The 17,974-nt window shown below is 44.4% G+C and overlaps 2 protein-coding genes across 2 annotated transcripts in view; both read left to right on the top strand.

The window, feature by feature from the left end:
• The first annotated feature begins 993 nt into the window (after nt 1–993).
• Nucleotides 994–7,158, top strand: asf1ba (anti-silencing function 1Ba histone chaperone). The gene is made up of 4 exons (XM_063220785.1): nt 994–1,495; nt 1,908–2,023; nt 3,465–3,641; nt 6,422–7,158. Exons 1-4 carry the CDS (start codon nt 1,387–1,389, stop codon nt 6,611–6,613), a joined length of 594 nt encoding a protein of 197 aa, XP_063076855.1. The 5' UTR covers nt 994–1,386; the 3' UTR covers nt 6,614–7,158.
• Nucleotides 7,159–8,686: 1,528 nt separating this feature from the next.
• prkacaa (protein kinase, cAMP-dependent, catalytic, alpha, genome duplicate a) overlaps nt 8,687–17,974 on the top strand; it is a 34,133-nt gene continuing 24,845 nt past the window's right edge. Inside the window, exon 1 of the mRNA XM_063220764.1 lies at nt 8,687–9,361. Within this exon, the coding sequence (XP_063076834.1) occupies nt 9,316–9,361 (46 nt within the window). The 5' untranslated portion in view covers nt 8,687–9,315. The remainder of the gene's footprint in view (nt 9,362–17,974) is intronic.

The following is a 17,974-nucleotide window of genomic DNA, read 5'->3' as shown; positions in this document are numbered from 1 at the left end:
CTTTTAAGAGTAGGCAAACAAGACTGATTTACGCGCGCGCACACACACACAGAAAGATTCTGTTTGTTTGCCAGAAAATGCTCCAAATCCGCACAAGAGAAATAGTAGGCTACAACACATAAAATATAATTATATAATAATAATAACATAATGTGTAATTAAAAAATATATAGACAGTGTGCTCTCAGTCTATACCTAGTGCACTCCCTCCCCTGGGACCCTTAGGAGAAGACCGTAAAGCATCATTCTACTTGACATTTTTGCATGCTGGACTTTTTGTAAGAGGACCAGAGGTGTAGTGCAGAGTGGTGTACCCTGCCCTACAAAGCAAAAAGGCAGTAACTGCGCAGAGCTCCAAACTGAGTAAAATGAATTTAAAATGATCCTGTAATCGAGTCTAAGTAGTTTTGGGGAGATTATTGACATGCAGCAGTTTTGTTACTTCATATTACCACCTATTGTGCAGATGAATAATTTGATTTCAATTTCAATGTATGCTCAAGCGAATCGGCATGCAAATTCCTTTTTTTTTTTTTTTTTACAAAAGATGTTAAAACAGGTATTTTTCAAACGTATGCCACTGTACAGAGCTAGGGGGCAGTTACAGCAAATTAAAGATAAATAACATCAAGGTTGCATTAGGATTGCATTAGGATTAGAATATTGTTGGGAAAGTGCGAGTGTGACTGTTTTGTTTGTGACTGCAGATGTTCCTATGTTTCAGGCTCTACTAAGAAACCTCATGCAACAAGGGTCTGTGGTGTATATCATTGTATTTTCATGTATGTCATTCTTTCATTCAATTTTTTTGGACATTTGGCCTTGGAAAATCCACATGTGAAAATCAGGTGCAGATTTTGCTCTGACCTTTAACCCCACCTCCAGGCTGATGTCTCAGAATAGTACATTCCAATTGGACAACCCTTAGATGCATTTGGCCAATCCTAGCTGCTGTTTTAGGGCTTCACAGCAAAGTCTTAGCAAATCAGAGAAAAGTGAAATCCGCTCTTTTTTATTTGTTTGTGCGAACACTGGCGGCGGGAGGATTTTCTTTTTCAACGCTGGCAAGAGAGAAGAACGGGGATTTTGTCAGTTAATGCCGAGTCTGTACGACTTGACGGGTCTGTGTCGGGGAAACCGTAGTGTATTTATGAATTAGACACGCTGCAGAACAGCCGCTTCACCTGACAAGTCCCATCATCTTGCTCAGTGCTAACAAGCTAACCGAACTGCTTGGCAAACAATATTTTTAACTTCACCCTTAGGACACGTTTGACTCTCTACATCACCAGCTATTTCGTTGCATTTGTTCCAACAGTGTCATTTTACGTTTCCGTTTGTACGTGAAAAACAAACATATCGGTTAGCTGACTTCAGCAGAATAGAATGGCAAAGGTGCAGGTTCTCAACGTTGCTGTTCTGGATAATCCAAGTCCCTTCGGAAATCCTTTCCAGTTTGAAATAACATTTGAATGCATGGAAGATCTGCCTGAAGGTGAGCTAACTGCATATCAGTTGTTCTTTGTAAACGAGATGTTTGTGCTCCATTTTGTTTACCATCATGTAAATTACCCGCGATATGTAATTTCCTCTTTCCCTCCAAGTTAGTGGCGGGACATGTCATTATTTTGGCTAGTAGCTAGTAGCCATAGCCGGTGTGGCAGTGGCACAGCACAGGCGTCCACAAACTTCCGAAATCGATAACTGGATGATTTTGAACACTTGTATTTGAGACATACACAGTCGTACCAGGGAGAATACAATAATAATCTTAATATCTCAGGTTGTACCATGTAATGTCCGCATACGCGTCTTAGTTATGTTCAGCTAGTACTTGATTGTGTATAGCTAACTTTAGCAAATGCAGGCTAACCTTGTTCCTCTTCTTCAAATGTGTTACGTTGCAGACCTGGAATGGAAGATCATATATGTTGGTTCAGCTGAAAGCGAAGAATACGACCAGACTCTTGACTCCGTGTTAGTTGGCCCTGTACCAGCTGGAAGGCACATGTTTGTGTTTCAGGTGAGTGTTTATGTTCCGATAGAGCAGGGGTGCAATTCCAGTTGATTCCCAGATTCACGCTCCCATCTCATTACACTCCCATTTCATCTCGCTCCCACTAGCCAGACTAACGGTACCACCGCCATATTACGGAGCCAGTTATCTTGTTGATGTTAGTTTTTTGTTTCTAACCCTAACCCTAAACCTAACCCTAACCTTAACCCTAACCCTAACCCTAACCCTAAACCTAAACCTAAACCTAACCCTAAATTGCTTGTATGTGGCAGTATATGATAATACGTGAAATATAATCGGGTGGGGACCGCAAGTCCGGGAGTGATAGAAACACCGGGGACCGCACGTCCGGGAGCGAACTCCGTTGGGAGTCTCAGTCTGTATGCCTTCCAGTTCAGGGGCCACATGCAACCTGTTTGATCTCAAGTGGGCCGAACCAGTAACATACCGACATATCGAACATTACTGCTCGATACTAGAATCGCTTTGCTAATTAATTATCTTGAGGTGGATGGCACTGGGTCTATCAGGAGCATTGGCTGTAAATGGCGGCCAAAAACACATTCATTCTCAAGTATTCAGAACCTGGAATCAGGGAGGGTATATGTAAACCGGCTGTGCTGGAATCTCAGACAACTGCAGCACATTTTGCAACAGTTCTTATGTTGACATTCTGCTCCCCCTACAAGTGTGGGGCCGGATTGAACCATCTGGCGAGCCTGGGCCCCCAGGCCTTGTGTTTGACACCCCTGCCATAGGGTGCTCTCATTCACGGAACCTGTGTGTTGAGCTGCTGTACTGGAGTTAAAGCAATCATTTGTTCACTCTTACAGGCAAATGCTCCAAAGTTGACATGCATGTTTTCTTTAGTGAACTTTAGCCTCTCGATGTTGAAATCTCATTGTTATTGTGACACAGCACTCCACAGCACACAAGTGTTCATTGCACACAACGAAATTGCATTTTGTGCCTTGCCTGTGCAAGGGGGTGCCCCAAGGGAGCAGTGCGGTGGGACGGTACCATGCTCAGGGTACCTCAGTCATGGAGGAGGATGGGGGAGGGCACTGGTTAATTACTCCCCCCACCAACCTGGTGGGTCGGGAGTCGAACCGGCAACCTTTTGGATACAAGTCTGACGCCCTAACCTCTTACCCATGACTGCTCCTGTTGACAGCATTTATGCAGCCCCAAACAATGTCAGTCCCTTAACCATGCTTGACTGTAAGCATGGGACTTGTTTTTGTACTACTCAATTGGTTACTAACACACATGCTCGCGTCATCTGAAATTTGTTTATCTTGGTCTCATTATAGACTAACTTTGCTGTAACCCTTGCCATCGAGTGCTCTGTTATTCAGTCTTGGTGCTCTCATTCACACAAGACATGTTGTGTGTTGAGCTGCTGTACCATAGGGGGTTAAAGCCATCATTTTATTTACTCCAACAGGCAGATGCTCCAAATTGTGGACTTATACCAGAGACCGATGCAGTTGGTGTGACAGTGGCTCTGATCACCTGTACGTACCGTGGACAAGAGTTCATTCGTATTGGATACTACGTTAACAACGAATACACAGATCCTGAGCTCCGGGAAAACCCACCTGTCAAGCCAGACTACACACAGGTAGAAGGATTATTATGATTAATCCATTTGAACTACAGAAAGAATAGATGTCCGCACACTGTTTATTCAGTCATACAACGTTTCGACCCAGCAGGGTCTTCATGAGGCATGATGATTGTTGCCTGATGAAGACCATTCTGGGTCAAAATATTGTATGACTGAATAAACCTTCAAAGTGTAGCTACAGTGTGCGGACGTCTACTGTTTTGTCAGATACACGTTTGTCCTGCACCTGGCCCCAGTGAGGTGGGATGTGCACACTTTTACGCTACTACAAACCCATCTGAACTATATTCATACAAAATTTGCTGTGGAAAGATCATTTGAAAATGTGTGTGTGCTTGCTAGAGTATGAAAAGAACATTCATGAATCAAAAACCAGGCAACCTCCCTACCCTAGTAGTGTCATAGGGACCAGAGCCAGCCCTTGATTCAGTCAAACATCCATAGTAATCTTTTTTTCCATTTCACATATAGTACAGCCAACATTTGGACGCCTTCCCATTCAATGAATTGTCTTTATTTTTGTGGAAATTAACAGTACATTGTAGATTCTCACAGAAGGCATGAAAACTGCATGAACACACAGAATTATGTGCTTACCGGTAACAAAAAATATACATTCTAGCAGTTGTCCAACAGCAATGTCCGCTGTCTATCCACCTTACATCAGCACGGTACAGCCGATGGGTCCCATACATTTTCAAGTAGAAACACAGTAATAGGATTACAAAAGATTACAATTGCAATAGGCAACACAGTTTCATCTTCATCTGACACCCTTCCTCAATTGGTGGCCGTCCCCTTTCAGCTCATTCAATCACCTCATGCAAGAGTTCAAATAACGCAAGCATTCAAATGTAGGGTATGAGCTATCTGTGGCGTCCAAGGTACATGAATATGTCAACGGAGCCTTTGAACGTCACATAAACATCCCCTCTGAAATGAGCATCGCTTGGGGGTATATGAAGTGACATTCCCCTTCATCTACCTGTACGAAGTGAAGAAAAGGCCACACATATTCCCATTAGGGCAATGCTGGGGCAGGCGGGGCTGGTTTGTCAGCTGGTGTGTGAATGAGTGAATGCTACGTGTATGTGTATTATTTTTGTAAAGGGCACTATGTGATACACACCATTGGTGGAGTGTGAAGAAATGATCCAACCAAAATGTGCTGATCAAAGTAGTATGCATAGAAGTGCCAAGATCTCCCTCAGAGTTAGCGGACAAAAGGACAAATGTTATTCCGTCAAATCTTCCCTGTTGTCCCCCTGGTATTAGTAGTTATCTCCTTTTACCCTGCAATACTCTATAGGAGAGGGATTTGCTTACTGTAGCCAGTCAGCATGCCAGCCAAACTGTTGCGTCTGTGTTATACAGTACATGTTTTCTAAAGATGGGCAGTGTGCCTTTCCCCACAAATCACATTTATCATCGATATTGCCTTTAAGGATTTGTGCAAGTCAATGGGCTCTTGAAGTCAAATATATTGGCCTTTTGTAGATTGTGTAATTTTTACATCTAGGGGTTGCACATATCGGGTGTCAGCCTTCCATTGCCTTAATAATGGATGTAAGACACCACTTGAACATGACAAGATGTTGCGTTGTTTCGTGTAATAGCGGTATCGGCAAGTGTTTGACGAGTACGAGTATAATTAACATACCTAGTATCGTCCCTGAAGAGCCCAATTGATTGACGCCTAATCACATACTTTCGGCAAGTTGTTAAAATGTATCTTTAAAATATGCAAACCACAACAATGTACTGTGTAATGCAATGCATCCAAGTGCTCAGATCTGCTTTTATCCACTAGGTTTATTTTTTCACACTCCGGTATTGCGTGTAATAGCCTATGCATCACTAAACATGTGTCCTGGAGACACATGCGCTGCATTGAGGTTCTTAATATTTGAGCTGTTTTATTCAAAATGTGGCTAAGTTAGAGCTGAATGAACACATTCTTAGCCAAAACGAGGGTCCTAGCTTTTAAATGCAACTCATTTCAAGTTTGTATGTGCTTCAGAGGCTTAGATATTTAGGATTTAATAGGTAGCGGGCACCCTTTCCCAAAAAAGGGCTCAGGACAAAATGGGTTAAGAGAATCGTTTCATGTCTCGTTTGCAAATGTAGTTGATTACATTAGGTTTAACAAACTACCTCAAAGTAAATGGAATGTAACATTCACTTGCCCGATAGCCAAACGTCAAGTCAAGTCAGCTTTTATTGTCACTTTCTTCTGCATAAGTCATACAAGGAAATTTAAATTACGTTTTCTCTCTATACCATACCAAGACATAGACATACACAAGACTGACATTTTACAGACTGACAAAAAGTGCACGATAGGACAGGTAACAGTGATGGACTGGTAATAAAAAGTGATCAATAATAAATACCGTACAACATGTGCTAATAGGTCTACAATGCCAAATGTAATCATTTGAAAGTCACAGCTTGTCCCTGAAAAAATACAACGGTACACAATGATGCATTAAAAAAACTCACATACAGTCTCGTATGAAAAACAAAAAAACTTTTCAGTCAATGAAATCATGGCTCCGTGATGAAGTATATCTGTAACATAAACATGTACATGGATGGAAAGTTTTGTTGAAGATGGACTAATCTTCTATTTCTGTGTGGCTTCAGCTCCACATATGATCTCTATGACTCACCAAACCGATATACACTTTCTACACATGTTGTAAATGCTTTTCTGAAAAATACAGCAATTCCTGGTCACTAAACCTGTAACCCTTTTGTTTTCCCCTTTACAGCTTCAGAGAAACATCTTGGCTTCCAATCCGCGTGTAACACGCTTCCACATCAACTGGGAGGGAAGTGCAGAGAAGATGGAGGATTTGGAGAATGTGGATCCAGCCCCCAATACCATGCTGCCGCCGTCCTGTGCTATGGGCAAAGCACCACCCCTTGGCATGATGCCAGACAACTCCATGGACTGCATGTAGATGGACTTTTGAACCTGTTACAGGAACACATTCACACCGCCTCTTTTTCGAGGAACTAAGGGAGTGGCTGGACGACAGAAACACTCAGTTGGCTTAACCTTAAAAGCCGCCCACACATCTTCAGTGTGCTTATTTTATCCCCCTGGTATGCACTTAACACCAGATTCTGGTCAAGAGCGTGCCTTTCACTGAAGAGGTCATCAAGATCCTCATTGCAAAGCACCAGAGAGCACTGTAGCAAGTTATAGCAGTTAACATATGGAAATGGGATTAAGAAAATCTGTAATTTAATTATTATTTATATTCTATTAAGTCTCTACAAAAAAAATGGGCAGGTGGCCTGCTTGGCTACAAATGATGTGATAATGTGCCTTCACTGTTCTTCCCCATTACCTGTCCATTGTCGGCAACACTTCTAATCTTCTTTTGAGGAGAAAATGATGTTGACAGGATTTTGTATGGCTACTCAAGTGTATTTTCCTGTAAATCATCTAATACTCTTTGTTTTCTATTTGTTTTCAAAATAAAATATGTTTTGTTATATATATGTGGTTTAAGTTGTAGTTTCGTAGACAATGGTTCTTAGCAATTTCATGAAATGTAGCGAATCAGCCCCCCACATTTGGGCTTACATTGCCCACGGGGACCCCGGTTCGAGTTTTCCTGTAGGGAATCTTTTATTTGCAAAAAAAAAAAATAGCAGCATATCATTTAAGAAGCCAATACAATGTTTTCTTGTTGTGGAGTATAAACTGGTGTACGCCTGCGGGGTTTTTTTTTTTTTTCAGAATTGCTTGCATCTGTGTCCCAAAAACACGGCATAGCTACTGCACTAGTAGCAAATGCAGTGTTTTGCACTCTCTTTGCGCACATTTCAGCATAGGCTACTGGACTATGAGGTAAAAACACTACATGCTGATGCAATATGCTGCTGTTCTGCTTTTGTTTTTCCTAAGGGGGTGCATTTTCCTACCTCCCCCACAAAAAAATATGATCACAGAGCTGTGACTTATCCACGCGTCTTGATTTGGTTTAGTACTGTCCACGTGAAACCAATGGGTGCTACATGGTAGAGAGTACAGTGTATGATGACACTTTTTTTCGGTTTCATTCATAAAAAGTGCACCAATCACTTTGGAGTGACTGGATGAGGAGAGCTCGCCTCTTGTTGCCAGGCAACGTGTGCAGCAGCAGCACACAACGCAGGAACCAAAGCTATGTTTCACTTTGAGTAAATAGTACAGTAATAAAATTGATAAAGCGGAATTGTCATGTATTTGTGTTAGTTTGTGTTCGCTGATTAAATAATCACAGAAGACATTTTCCTTAAATCCAATTTCATGAACATTGACGGTCTAAAGGTATTTGCATACTATTATCTCTGTGCAAGAATTACATGGTAGTGGTAGCTGCTAGCACAGCACTAGAACCTTCTAGTCTAGAACTAACAACCGCTCGAGTCTTTTTCTGAAAGGAAGACCCACCCAGAATGATCCGATAGTTTTTAAGTTCTGTGGCCGAGGTTTAGCTGTTGATTGGAAAACATAATGAAGCATTGTAAAGTGATGTTTCGTACACAGAAATGACCTCGATGTAGTAACGTGCCATAAACCCTAATTATTTTAATATTCTAAAAACGTACGGTGTCCGCGTGCTTTAAATTCTGACCAACTTTCTAAAAATAGACCATCCTGACGTCACACAGCCAATCACAGATTAGTCGGGCGGGATGGTTCTGCAAGGCCATTTCATTTCAGAGGTTTCAGTGTCTGGTCATAACAATTTAGTATGCGAATGCAAAATGATAGTATCGGAGAAGTGTTTCACATAGTTGAGCAGCGATTCTGAATGTCTGACTTGGTATTCTATCGTTACTGTATGAATAGTATGAAAATAGATGACGTTATTTATTGGATGGCGTGGGTGGGACTAAGTGAACCTGACAGATAGTCTTCGGCAAATCACAATTCTGCTCAGACCACACATGTAAAACCATATCCAATCAAAAACATGCCTTTACAGTCTGTCACCTTAACATTAACCAATAGGGAAAAAACAGGGGATTGGCTCTATGTGGAGCTGGAGTTCCCTCTAGCTGTAGTCGGAGGATTAATGGGGTTCTGTCGAATTATGCGAACAAGCTAGGTAGATGCAGCGGTTCTGGATCCTGGAAAGTCATCGGGGCAGGGACCAATTCAATAACGGAATAATATTTTTATATGCGAAATTATACTAGCTGTTAGAGGAGTCTTGACTTCTCCAGCAGCAAAAAGTCCGGGCCTTGCTAGGTGCTACAGTGAAGTCTGAAGGCAACGGTAGCAACGATCAAGAGGTAGTTGTTAGATCTAGAAGCGAAGCGCTGGTTTCGACAATTTGTACTGGACCTGGCCAGCCCAGAAACATTTCTTGGCTAGCAGTCTACTGCAACCCCAAAGGGTAGCTAAATAGCTAGCTCACTGAGCTAGCTGGCGTTTTTTCCCCGCTAGCTAGCTAGCTACTTAGCTAGCTACCTACGGAGTTTTTTTCAACGTAAGGTAGAGCAAACAGCGTAGAAATACAACAGTTGGTGTAGACGTGTTGCTAATTATGTTTGTAGACTATATGGGTATCCATAGTAGATACTGAAGAGTCGATTTGGAAGTGGACATTAAGAAAAGCACCAGAAATTCTGTACCAAGGGATCTCCTACCTGGCCTGCAATCATGGGCAACGCGCCCGCCGCCAAGAAGGGCAACGAGGTGGAGAGCGGTGAGTTTGTTTGTATGGTTAAACATTAGACAATTGTGATATCTTGCATGGTTAGTGCATGATGCACGATTATCTGCTTGCCATGATAAAGTGGGTAGATGGGTTAAATGTCAGGGGGAGACACTTTCGGTTCTGTAGCCTAACATTAGCGAGCTCGCTAGGTAAGTTAGCCAAGGAACACTGGATCTATGTGCAAACCTCGCAGCTCGATTGCTACTAGCCTGGTTGTTTTCTTTGCTCAGAAGAGGAGTAGAGCGTAGTGACAGTCTGTTCAGGCCCTCGAATATAGGCTTTATTTTGCGTTTGCTTCACGAACTGGAACGCTCTTTACATGACCGTTGATCAGATATTAATACACCAACAAAATCATTTCTAACACTTCCTTCCTGTCGATGTGATTGGTAAAGGGGCTTGTTTGAACCTCGCCTACTAAAAGGAAATGTTGACTTTGTCTAATGCACTTTGTACACACCTGCAGCGCTAATCTATCCTGCCATGGCTCTAAACTGTTCTATGGTTCTCGAGACACAGTTGCTGTAGTTATGGATGGAGAAATATAAAAGTGAAATGCAAGTAGAAAGTGTTTATGCACGGCAACATGCTGACATCAAGGCATATAATCTTGTCATACAGGACGATGTTATGGTAATTAAAACTATAGGCCTCATTTGGGACAACGGTGGTTTGTTCAGCCAGGCCGTGTGATACGAACCTCAACAGTTTGTGTGAGCGGAGGTGAGAGTTGCTGTGCCTGTGGTGGAACATGGCTGTCACACTGTCCAAGTCGAACTTTGGTATGCACAATGTTCAGAGCAGCTAAAGCAATACGGAACTAATCCTCCATTGGTGAGATTAGTCTCGATAAACGGTCTTGGTATGCAAAATATTTGGGGATTTAAAAGAATTTAAAGTAAACAGTTTTGCTGTGTAGACAAAAGTTATGAGAGATAATGTTTGGTGTTTGGACTTCGGTAACCAGACAAGCATGAGGATTTCAGCCATGCTTAATGTATTTGACAGCAGTCGTCAAGAAGTCCGTTTCCATGTATGAGTGGCAAAACCCATTCACAAATGTGGCTGTCTAGAGGGCAAGTCGGACAATAAATGCCTGTTATCTACTTATGACTTTGCTGTAAGCAAAGAGGAAGTTGGGCACAGGTAGACTAGCCCTTCGTGTTGTTGTCGGTTCAAGTCTGGTTCCCAAACTCAATTGTTAAGTCACCAACATTGTAACTGGATTTTAGTATTTAAAAGATGGCGGTCTTTGCCAAGGGAACCACATGGGGAAACAGTGTAGTTCACATGAGCTTTGTGGAAACTGTGAAACTTGTTCCATTGGTGTCTAGTTCAGAGCTGTCTTCCTTTCAGGTGCATAGAGCAACTGTACTAATGTACACAATCAACTATGCTTTGTATTCCTGTATTGTTCAAAAGTGACAGAACTTGCAGGCCTATTATGGTTCACTATGTTCTCATTAAAAAGCCTCATGAAAGTATATCCAATAGGTGAGGACTGAGAAGCCAACATTTGCACAGTGTATTTTCCTCATCAATAGGCACAATCTGACACAAAGATGCTTAGGACCTCATTATAAACCCCAAACCCCCTAGATATTCCAGGTGCAAATCTGAACTTGGCTCCAAAACAGAGAAACATCTCCCAGACACCAGCCCCTGGGAAAGAGCACACACACACACGCACGCACGCATGCACACACACACACACACACACACACACACACACACACACACACACACACACACACACACACACACACACACACACACACACACACACACGACTCTGAACTATTTGTGGGTCAACATAATGTTTTGGTGTGATGTGCAGGGGGGCAGCGGAAAGCAAGCAAAGAAGGGGCCATGATCTCCTCCGCAGGGGACCGCGGCCTTGTCTGGAGGCTGGGGGTCTGTCGTGCTGGGCCCCAGGCCCCAGGCCGCAGCGTGTCGTATGTAGAAATCCGAAGCCAATACAATACAGTAGAGGGGCCTGTACTCTAGAGAGGCAGGGCCCCGCTGACCCGCAGGCACAGCCGCTTCCCCTCACAGGAAGTCTGTTTATGTTCACCCAGCTCTCTGTACGAGGCGAAGCGAGGCGCGCCTGTACCGCCATTACAACGTAGTAGCGATGCTGCTGCTGTGTGGATTGTTAAGTGTGTGTGTGTGTGTGTGTGTGTGTGTGTGTGTGTGTGTGTGTGTGTGTGTGTGTGTGTGTGTGTGTGTGTGTGTGTGTGTGTGATTTTCTGGGCTGTAGAAGTGTGTGTGTGTGTGTGTGTGTGTGTGTGTGTGTGTGTTAGTGTCTGTTGGGTGGGTTATTGTAAGTGTGGTGGAATGGCGGTAGGCAGTGTAGGGTGTGATGGTGGTGGTGGGTCATTTTCTGGGCTGTAGAAGTGTCATATGATCCAGTCGATGTGATCCACTCCAGGCTTAGCTGTGACGCTGAGGAGTCTCTTGAACATCATGTGATGGTCCCAGTGTTTAGAAGCACTTTGTGCATGTGTGAGCTCGCAAAAGAGAGAGTGTGTGTGTGTGTGTTGTGCTGTTAGGTGGGTGTTGTTGGGGCAGGCATCTCGTGCCCATCTTTGGGCTGCTTCGCTCTCTCTTAGTGACTCCCCTCTCTCCCTTCTCCTGCTATCCTGACAACTCTCTCTCTTCCCCTTTTTAAAATCTCATTTCCTGTCCTTTTCTCTAGTGGGTGACCACTAGGCGAGCCATCTTTATTCTTCCTCTCCCTGTTCCATGTAGTCGAATCTTAAAGCGAGTGGGGTCTCTCTCTCTCTCCCTTTTCTTGGCCCCATGGTCCAGTTGTGGCCTGTCACTATAATAGCCCAGGAATGAAGCACATCCTCGCCAGCCAAACAGGCTATTCTGTCAAACTCAGGCCTGTTTTGCCTCCGTCGTCGAATACGCCTTGTGCAAATGTGCAATTTAGTGCAGTGCCAGTGCAGACATTGCTGATTGTCAGAGAGGGTGAAACAGAGAGAGAGTGTGTGTGTGTGTGTGTGTGTGTGTGTGTGTGTGTGTGTGTGTGTGTGTGTGTGTGTGTGTGTGTGTGTGTGTGTGTGTGTGTGTGTGTGTGTGTGTGTGTGTGTGTGTGTGTCCACCGCGAGGTGAGGTGAGGCAGGGATGTGTGAAATGGGCCTTCGCAACAGGCTGCTGGTGGAGCGTAAGTGCGAAGAGTGGATTTCTATTTGCATGGGGCTGCATGTCATTTGAATATGCCCGATACATTCGGCTACGGCGTGCGTGTGTGTGCGCGTGTATGTGTGGTACTTGTACCACTGCCAGAAGCGGTGGGATTGAGGCTGGGGTGGTGTAGGGTGGTGGGCAGTGGATTAGGGAGGGGCTCTGCTCACATTCCAATTCTGAAGCCTTTAATGGAGGTGCCATGCTGTTCAGTGACTGATAGTTGTTGAAGAAGTTGTTTAATTATTTTTATTTGGGGGGGTACATTGCAAGTGATAAAGCTGTTGGGGAGGACTTGTAAATTGGTGTGCAGCCCCGTACCTGAAGAGGCCACACAGGACTCAGGGTCTAGTCAAGTCAAGTCAGCTTTTTATTGTCACTTCTTTCATATGCACAAGACATACAAGGAAAACGAAATTACGTTTTCTCTCTATACCATGCCAAGACATATACGGGACTACCCCAGCTCTTTATACTGTTGTTACGACAGCCACATTGACAAAGTCCCCTGGAAAGACAAAGTTGCTGTATTGCCAATGTAAATCCGTAAGCTTTATGAAAATGCATTGGATATATAATGGTGCATGCATATATAATATACAAGACCCATTTCGTATAAAACTATAAAACTGCGCATAGCCCCTTCTAATACTGGCGGTCACATTTCTCTGTTACTGGCTAACCCCCCTATCCACCGTCCCATAGCCTCTCTACTAGGCTAGGCTAGGCTAATTCATTATCTTAATCTACTTTTTAATTTCTCATAAAAACATCCTGACTGAAACCCTATTCCATACCTGGCACAATACCAATTTTACATTTTTACCTGTAGCAGGAAACTGTCCCCAACCCAAGAAAGCTGGATAAATTTGATTGAAGGCAATAACATCTACTGAAAGTTCCCCACAGGATTGTCATTATAGCTCCACGATTTGCAAGAATTTCGGTTCCTACTAACGTTGTCAACAACAATATTGCAGCCACAACTTCTAAGAATATGAGGACTCCAGGCTATTCTATTAGATGATTTACCTCTTAACTTAACCTGGTTTACTCCCGAACCAGCTTTGGTTGGCCCTTGCAGGGGGAAGCCACAGGTAACCAAAGTGACCATAGCCAAACTAGTGCTTTTGCGAGTGGCTAGTCGGCTAGAAGGGGAGTAGGCTAGTGATATGTCTAGTCCGAGCAGGGCTAAGTGCCTCTACACACACACACTTGCGCGCTCTCTCTCACTAACGCTTCACCTTTGAAACGAAAACATAAACACACATACTCGTCATACTGCTCTAGGCTGCCTCAAGATCTGTCTATTTCCTCTATATGCTGTCACGCTGAATTTGAGGACCTGCGGGCTTTGCATACACACTCTCTGTCACGTACACACCACCCAAAACAGTACAGGTGGAGTGCATGTTTGTATTGTAGTGAATGGACTTGTATGTATTCTCTCCCTCTCTCCCTCTCTCCCTCTCTCTCACTCTCGCTCTCTGTGTGTGTGTGTGTGTCTCTCTCTCTCTTTATCTCCTTCCATCTCCCATAGCCCTCCCCCTGCTGCTCCAAGCTGTGTCTGCCCATGGCTCACCCTGATCCCCAGAGACAGGTGCAGGGAGCAGTGCTCCTAGTAGTACTTGTAGTAGTTAGTGGCAGAAGTAGTCTAGCAGTGGCCCTGCCGGCCGGCCCTCTGAACGGTAGGGCACTGGGCTGCTACGCCAGCGACCCTCGTTCGATTCCGGCCTGGGTCCTTTGCTGACCCTTCCCCATATCTCTCTCTCTCTCTCTCTCTCTCTCTCCCCCCCCCCACTCATTTCCTGTCCCTCTCTGGACTGTCCTCTCAAATAAAGGCATAAAAAGCCCCATGAAAAGTAGTCTAGCAGTGTCAGCACGGAAGGTGTGTGTTTGTGTGGTGGGGGCAGTCGGCGGGCAACAGAGGTTACCTAGGCACACGCCCGCCGGCTCAGCTCAGTTTTCCAGCCACGCTACAGCACGCGACACTGGCAAGATGAGACCTCACTGGGGGCAGAGGGCACGGCACCAGGGGTTAAAAGCTGACCCCCTCCTCTGAGGTCAACAGGGCGCGTGAAGAGGACTGAAGTATAGAGCTCTGTCTTGCACTCCTCTCCCCCTCTCTACCTCTCCCTCCTCCCTTGTTCATACTCTTTTGCTCTCTCTCTCTCTCTCTCTCTCTCTCTCTCTCTCTCTCTCTCTCTCTCTCTCTCTCTCTCTTTCTCTCTCTCTTTCTCTCTCTTTCTCTCTCTCTTTCTCTCTCTCTCTCTCTCTCTCTCTCTCTCTCTCTCTCTCTCTGCATGCCCTTAAAAGCACTTAAGCAGCGATGCCACCCCTATCACCCGACCTGGCTGTCTGGGCTGGGCTGCTAGTGTGAGTGCGGTGGTGTCTGCGTCCCGGCTCGTTGGTGCTTTTGGGAGTGGTGGGCCCCAGAGGAAAGGGTGGGGTGGACACCAGCAGACAGAGGCAGGAAGCGGAGAAGCAACAAAGAGCCGGGCAGAGCGAGCACTTGCCTGCCTGCCTGTCAGTCCGACTGATCTGCTACCTGTTTGGAGGAGGAGAGAGGGAAGGAGAGGAAGAGAGGGGGACACCAAGGGAGTGGAACAACATGGATGAATAGCGAGGAGAAACGGCAGGCATCACAAAGGACTTCACTTTTCTTTAGACTTTTTGAAACACACACACACACACACACATAGAGCGGGCCTCTGGTGGCATGTCATGTCCATGTTGCAGAGGCTGGCAGGGAGGCTGTTCCAGGGTGGTGGCCCCTGTCTGGGGAGACCGGGTGGCGAGGCGGACTCCAGTCACCAGCAGCAGCAGCAGCAGCAGCTATTGCAGGATGTACCGGTGGTCGACCTCTGGAGTGAGTGCCCATCGGGACTTCACTGACATTCGGGCTGTTTTCAGGCCGACCAAAACTGTGCCAGTGCCCGTGTCAGTTACGTTCGGCACTAAAGTGCTTACCTGCAAACCAGCCGCGTTCATATAACTGCTCTGAACTTTTCCACACGTGACTGTGTGTTACCTGGATGAACCTCCCGACACTATGTTGTCGTCAGGGTTCGTGGAGGAAAGCCAAATATTTTTCTACTTTTTGGTTTGTGAATGCTAAGATCTGTGGCTATAAAGGCTAAGGTTAGGTACGGGAACGAGCACCGGCACGGTTCTCTGTCGGCCTGAACGCGCCATCAGAGATGGGTGCATTGTGTTTTTTGTATGAGATATCAGTGGGCGCTCCGCTCCTCATGCGATGGAGTGTTTTGATTGGCTGGAGTTGGTCGGTGAATGTAGGGGGCAGCCAATGGGGATGCTTGGTTAGTGTTTTGACTGAGTGTGAGGTGATCATTTCACTGCTGTGCCATTTTGTGTGTGTGTGTGTGTGCGTGTGTGCGTGCGTACATGCTTTTGTGTGTGTGTTTGTGTGAATGTGTGCGTACATGCTTTTGTGCGTGTGTGTGTGTGTGTGTGTGTGTGTGTGTGTGTGTGTGTGTTAGGGGTGGTACGGTTCACAAAATTCACGGTTCGGTTCATATCACGGTGTCAAGGTCACGGTTTTCGGTTCTTTTTTTTAGTTCATGATAAATGATGCACTGGGAATATTAAACAATATTTATATAACTGCAGTTATAAAGTGAAGTATAGGCTTATAATAGGCTTATTGTATAGCAGGGTGTATGCAGGGTTTTAAAAAGTATTAAAAGGTGATAAATTAAAAAGTCAAAATTTAATGGCCTTAAAAGTAGTAAATTTGCTCAAAAAGTATTATTTTTTGAAAAACTGGGTATTATTTTTTTGAGTTGGACCATTTTGATAAAAAAAAATCTTTCTTTATTCACTGTTTATCACAGTTTTTCCATACACCAGTGATTCGCCCAACAGTAGCCACAAGACCTAGTTCATTACAGAGTCGTGCCATAGAAAGCAGACATTTGAACAGCACTCTGGAATCGCACTGCTCCCCTTCGGACGTCTTTTTGCAAAACACAAAAGTGTAATGTAATGTTTAGAAGGTAGAAATGACAAAAGATGTATTGTTAATACTGGAATCGGAATGTCGTGATGGTTGTAAAAAAAATCTAAAGGTAGTGAAAAAGGGTATTAAATGGTAGTAAATTTGACTTCAACATTGCTGTATATACCCTGTATAGGCTCATAATGTGAAAATGGTGTGATTTTAATTGTGTCATCCTCTGATTGGTCTTATACGCTAATGTTTTAATCAGAGAGACTGGATAAGATACTCCTAGAATGTCTGTTTTACATATTTTTCTGGGCAGTACATGAATCTGTGTGTGAATTGTACGGTTTCGGTTTTCGGTGCGGTTTGTGCCATCCCTAGTGTGTGTGTGTGTGTGTGTGTGTGTGTGTGTGTGTGTGTGTGTGTGTGTGTGTGTGTGTGTGTGTGTGTGTGTGTGTGTGTGTGTGTGTGTGTGTGTGTGTGTGTGTCAGGCCAGTCCTGTCATCATTGAACCAACACAACCACCACCATTTTTGCTGTTTATGTGTGCAATGATGTGGGTGCATTGAAGGTGTTATGAGTTTTACGTGGCTAGGGTCACACAATATAGTAATGCATGTCCCCATTACATTTTACAATACCTGTTACATTAACTTTACATTACGTTTTTTTTTTATATCATGTTCATGAACTGTACTATATGGTTAGGATACTAAAAAGAAACTGCAAAATGAAGTGTTAAAGGGTCGATGGTAAATACAGTATAATCTGCTACGAAGAAGAAATTCCTGCTCTGGAAACATCTGATGGTGCATGCATTGGCCGGTGTCAGCTTTGTCAATTAAGTTAATGCTCCTTTCAGTACAGCAAATCTACAGATTGTCGATGTATTAGATGGCAGTTTATTTCAGTCAGCCATTTTCTTATCGTTTGCGTTTTTTACGTATTATAAATACAGGCCAAATCCCCAGGAAGCATGAAGAATCAACATGTTGCCCTGGCCTGCGTACAAGGTCTTTCACTGCCGGGCCGCAATCAACTGTCATCTTGACCCAGATAGTCAAGGACCATTCACAGCGTTGTTGTCTAGTGTACATAGACAGATGGTGCATAAGAGTTTGGTTGTCTAAAAAGCCCGTGGGCTAGCAGGACTGGACTGTCTGAGGAGTTGGGCTAGGCATAATGGCGTCCCCCGATGTGCTTGGCCTCCTTGCTGTGGAGGGTTTTGTTGGTTTTTAAGAGTTGCAGTGTGTGGTTAGTGACAGCTCAGAGAAACAGGAAACTGAAGATTTGGATAGTGCTTTGTGGTATTCTGGAGATTGTTCCTCGATTAGACTTGTGGGGGGTGGTGAGATTTGGACAGGAGGTGGTGTGAGGCTCACCAAGCTGTTTTGGGCTTACACACACACACACACACACACACACACACACACACACACACACAC

The sequence above is a fragment of the Engraulis encrasicolus genome, chromosome 2, assembly GCF_034702125.1.
Source record: "Engraulis encrasicolus isolate BLACKSEA-1 chromosome 2, IST_EnEncr_1.0, whole genome shotgun sequence".
Lineage (NCBI taxonomy): Eukaryota > Metazoa > Chordata > Actinopteri > Clupeiformes > Engraulidae > Engraulis > Engraulis encrasicolus.
Note: the sequence above shows the minus strand (reverse complement) of the source record. Positions and strands in the feature narration are given on the sequence as shown.

Excerpts from the sequence above, each read along its gene's own strand:
- asf1ba (XM_063220785.1), top strand. The coding sequence starts at position 1,387 with ATGGCAAAGGTGCAGGTTCTCAACGTTGCTGTTCTGGATAATCCAAGT. Across the intron at positions 2,024-3,464 it reads GGCACATGTTTGTGTTTCAG|GCAGATGCTCCAAATTGTGG; the intron begins GTGAGTGTTTAT and ends TTACTCCAACAG. Across the intron at positions 3,642-6,421 it reads TCAAGCCAGACTACACACAG|CTTCAGAGAAACATCTTGGC; the intron begins GTAGAAGGATTA and ends TCCCCTTTACAG.